Source organism: Rattus rattus, chromosome 1, assembly GCF_011064425.1.
Source record: "Rattus rattus isolate New Zealand chromosome 1, Rrattus_CSIRO_v1, whole genome shotgun sequence".
Taxonomy (NCBI): Eukaryota; Metazoa; Chordata; class Mammalia; order Rodentia; family Muridae; genus Rattus; species Rattus rattus.
This window is the reverse complement of record NC_046154.1, coordinates 209,704,076-209,708,555: the sequence shown is the minus strand read 5'-3', so window position 1 is coordinate 209,708,555 and position 4,480 is coordinate 209,704,076. Positions and strand designations below refer to the sequence as shown.

Here is a 4,480-nt window from a genome sequence, read left to right as displayed (position 1 = left end):
AGCAAAAGTACTTCAAGCTGTGCCTCATAGTGTAGGCCTGCACTCCCAGTTGCACAGGAGACAGAAGCAGGAGGATTGCAGAGTCAAGACTGGTCTTCAAACAGCCAACCTAGACATACAGTAAAGCAACAGAGTAGAGCACCATGGGAGAGCACCGGCTGCTCTAGTAGTCAATCACTCTTAGCCTCAAACTAGTTACGTAGCCAGAGACAACCTTGAATACCTTCTGAATCCTCCTGCCTCCACCTCCCAAGCACTGGGATTAGACAGGCTCCACTACACCCAACTCGCAGAACTCTGTGGTCTGAGGAACATGTGTACCTGCATAACTGAGGAAACACTTTCTATACCAAAGTCTGTGTGTGGGTCTGTGTGGACCGTGCACACACCCAGAAGGCAGTGTCAGTTCCGACACTGGAGTTCCAGTCTGTTGGGATATACACAACGGGTGCTTGAAAACGGAGCCAGACGCCTGGGAAGTACAGCAAGTGCTCTCAGTGCTGAGCCGGTCCTCTGCCCGCTGCCCAAGTCTATTTCCTTTCGGCTTTTTACAATTCTACAGACAGCAAGTACAGTGGCACTCTGGAGAGTTTAGAGCTGTTGACAAAGTACAGTCGTTCCCAAGGGACATATCTCTTCAGACCTTTAGAAAAGGGTTCTAAAAAGCTGCATTCAGAATTTTCAATGTTCTATTTTAGTTAATTATCTCTGTGGGTGCGCCACAAGCACATGCCCGAGCCTCCGTGTGCCCGTGGAGGTCAGAGGACAGACCCATTGAACACAAATCACCTGGCTTGACGCCTTTTAACAAGACACTGAATTGAAATGGTTTGGAGAAACACTTTTAATCTTCACTGTATGAGGAATTACAAGAGCAATAAATTAAGTCATATGTTGACCCGAAATTTCTTTTATACAGAGTATTAAAATATAATTGGCATTTCTAAAATGAAATCATAGGTATACAGTTGTAGTCATTAAGTAAGCTAAGTTAAATGCTATACATTAAAGAGAAACATCAACGAGGCAAATGTCTGAAGACGTTCCTCAACTCCCCCGTTTCATCGAGCATCAAAAACCACCACTGTTGAATTGAGTTAAGGATTTTAAACAGTACTTAAAATTGTGTAAGACTAAGGCTTCCAAGTCACTCCCTGCACCAAGCTTGCAATTGAATATAAAATGAACAAAAGAATGAAGTTCACTGTGACCATCAGAGATTATCTAAAAAAATAACGTACACTACTTACATGTTCAGTAGCTTACTTTTTTGGATACAAGATAATATAAATTAATAATATAACATATATTAATATAAATAATATTAAAAAATAAACATAAATTTAAAAAACTCACTGAAACAACTGATGATTTTTAAGAGTTTGTGTCCGTTACCATGAAACAATTTGTAGGCCTCACTATTTTCCACTAAGTTATTAATCTCTTCTTCCGTACTTTATATTGTTCATAAACTAATAACCAACAATGACTATTACTAAAAACAAAGATTTCCTGAAAAGTAAAAAAGACTTATCAACTAGTTTTTATATTACTGAAAGCCCATAATGAATGGTACATGAAAATGCTAATCACATTTACTTTATATAAAAACCTCTGCCAGGCCTTGGTAGTACATGTCTTTAATCCCGGATTTGGGGGGTAGAGGTGGTGGTGGGGGGATAGGTGGATCTCTGAGTTTGAGGCCTGTCTTAGTCAGGGTTTCTATTCCTGCACAAACATCATGACACAAAGCAAGTTGGGGAAGAAAGGGTTTATTCAGCTTACACTTCCATGTTGCTGTTTCATCACCAAAGGAAGTCAGGACTGGAACTCAAGCAGGTCAGGAAGCAGGAGCTGATGCAGAGGCCATGGAAGGATGTTACTTACTGGCTTGCTTCCCCTGGCTTGCTCAGCTGGATTTCTTATAGAACCCAAGACCACCAGCCCAGGGATGGCACTACCCACAATGGGCTTGGTCTTCCCTCCTTGATCACTAGTTGAGAAGATGCCTTACAGCTGGGTCTCCTGAAGGCATTTCCACAACCGAGGCTCCTTTTCTGTGATAACTCCAGCCTGTGTCAAGTTGACCCTCAAAACTAGCCAGTATAAGGCCACAGAGGTTTAGGAAGGTCAGTGATAACCTTAATAAATGAATTAAAAATGTATTTAGTGGGTTTAAAATTTGTTTTATTCAGGTTTATTTTATGCACAAGTGCTTTTGCCTGTATGCATATATGTACCATTTGGGTCCCTCGCACTGGTAGGTCAGAGGTCGGTCTATCCGACCACCTGTGATTGTGAGCAATCATGTTGGTTCTAAGGCCCTCTGAAAAAGCAGCAATGCTCCTGCCTGCAGATCCAGCTCTCAGGCCCCTAGTTGGTCCTTTGAGACTGGGTCTCACTAAGTAGCTAGCTCTAGCTGGCCTGGAATCCTAAGTGTAGACCAGGCTGGCCTGGAATTCACAAGGAGCCGCCTGTCTCTACCCCCTCAAGTTTTGGGAAAAATAAATCCTATTAAAATAATTAATCTGGATATACCTCCTGTGGAGGCTCCACTCTTTCAGTTCTCAATCTTAGTAAGTCCACATGCACTCTGCTTAAAAAATAACCCAAAAGTTATTACTACTTGGATCAGATCTTAGTTTTTTGTTTTTGTTTTTTTTTTTAAGGTTTATTTATTTCATGTATGTGAGTACACTGTCACTGTCTTCAGACACACCAGAAGGAATCAAATCCCATTACCAGGTGGTCGAGCCACCATGTGGTTGCTGGGATTTGAACTCAGGACCTCTGTAAGAGCAGTCAGTGCTCTTAACCACTGAGCCATCTCTCCAGCCCCAGATCTTAGTCTTTATCAACCCAAGTATTAGTTACTTCCTCTTCACATTTAGAAAGTATACTTAAAAGGATACATCTCTTAGTCCTTTTCTTGTACATTATTCTGTATCCACATTCTCTGCATCTGATTGGATCCCTGGATTTTATTTCATTTTCGGTGTGACACTCTGGGAAAGAAAGCACATTTATTCAAAGCCTGAAAGAGAAACACTCCAGAGAAGCAAACATTAACAACATATTTCAACAGGAGGAAACCAGGGCACCAAAACATCCAAGTACATGCTTATTACTGAACAGACCAAGGAGAAAGAAGAGCTGTAGGCAGTACATCTTTTCCAGATAAAAGAAAGAAATCTTAATAAGGTAGAGGGATTTTAAAATTAACAATCGCTAAAGTGCTCCACGTTATAATTTTAAAGATTTGTACTCATGTATGGAAGGATGCTTTTTAATGGGGGGGGGGAGAGGGCGTTCCTAAGTAAAGCATTATTTAAATGTTAACCTTACCTCCACAAATATATATCATTGGCTGCTGCTTTGGTGGTTGAACATCTTTCTGGGTGTCCATTGTTCGTGCCTGAAATGAGAGCCAAAGACTGAGTAACAGGGCCTTCGCACAAAACATGCCCATTTTATTTATCTTTTTCTCAGAAGCTATAAAAGGTTCTGATTTTCCGACCAAAGAGAAAAACTCAGTAGAATGTTTGCCTAGCATGCAGAGGCCCAAGAATCAGTACCCAATATTACGGAAGGGGAAATTAAAAAAAAAAAAAAGTAATTATCTATATACTTCCCCTAAACTGTGATGTGGGCTGGGTCTGAAGGATACAACACATTTTCAACAATAGTAAATACATTATGAATGTTTATTACTCTTCAGGATCCTAGAGGGTATTACAAACGAAGAAACGGAGGCTAAGGACAGGTTGGTTTGTCCAGTATCACTCCGCAAAGGAATTCCGATTTGAGCTGGGAGCAGTAGCTCCGTCAAAGCTTGTCTCAACATTAACTCCACCGGGGATCTTTATTTACGCATTTGGTTCTTTAAGAAGGCTTTGAGAGTCTTCACTTTGTAATTCAGGTTAGCCGAGAACTCACTTTGTAGCCTTAGATTCAAAGTCAAGGTGCTTGTTGATGGCAGAATTCTCCTACCTCTGCTTCCCAAGCGCTCAGATGGCAGGCGTGTGCTACCGCTCTCGGTCGTCCAGGGATATTTTAAAGCCAGGTGTCTCTCCTGGTTTTGCCTCCAATTTACCTCCCAAATCACCCGCCGATCCCTTACCTCCGCAGCTCCAGAAAGCGTCCCTTCTCTGAGCACGCAAACGCTTTCTCCGGCTCTTAGAAGCAAGAGACACTACCGGCGCTGCTTCGCCAACTTCCGGCGCTGACTTATGACGCAAGAAGCTCCTCCCTTTTTGCCTGGCAGTACCGAAGAACTAGGGCGCTTATTTTTGGGACTGGTTTATAGTGTTTCTCTCCTTAATTCCTGTAGGGTTTTGTTTTGATTTGCCCCTCTCTCCAGGGTAGCAAAACATTCCCACAGCTCGGCATTCGAGAGTCTGTGCTTGTGTAACGGCAGATAGAGCAGGAAGCCAAACAGGTGCTGCTGGAATCTTAACCGAGCCATTGCTTGGGCGAACAC

At 42.3% G+C, this 4,480-nt stretch overlaps 1 protein-coding gene across 2 annotated transcripts; it reads right to left on the bottom strand.

Moving 5' to 3' along the window:
* Window positions 1-820: 820 nt before the first annotated feature.
* On the bottom strand, window positions 821-4,214 carry Polr2k (RNA polymerase II subunit K). Of its 2 annotated transcripts, none has more exons than XM_032914474.1 (4): window positions 4,121-4,214; window positions 3,346-3,415; window positions 2,913-3,005; window positions 821-1,084 (listed from the first exon to the last, which is right to left on the bottom strand). In XM_032914474.1, the coding sequence occupies exons 2-4, from the start codon at window positions 3,404-3,406 to the stop codon at window positions 1,062-1,064; spliced, it is 177 nt and encodes a 58-aa protein (XP_032770365.1). In that variant the 5' UTR covers window positions 3,407-3,415; window positions 4,121-4,214; the 3' UTR covers window positions 821-1,061. The 2 variants fall into 2 exon arrangements, with proteins under 2 accessions (XP_032770365.1, XP_032770372.1); XM_032914481.1 differs by having other exon boundaries at window positions 3,991-4,203.
* Between the last annotated feature and the right edge of the window lie 266 nt (window positions 4,215-4,480).

What these genes read in the sequence shown, in the direction of transcription:
- Polr2k (XM_032914474.1), bottom strand. Translation starts at nt 3,406, where the DNA reads ATGGACACCCAGAAAGATGTTCAACCACCAAAGCAGCAGCCAATGATA. An exon ending in AATGATATATATTTGTGGAG is followed by an intron (nt 3,006 to 3,345) that starts GTAAGGTTAACA and finishes TTTCTTTCCCAG; the next exon opens with AGTGTCACACCGAAAATGAA. An exon ending in CAAGAAAAGGACTAAGAGAT is followed by an intron (nt 1,085 to 2,912) that starts GTATCCTTTTAA and finishes TCAATTCAACAG; the next exon opens with TGGTGGTTTTTGATGCTCGA.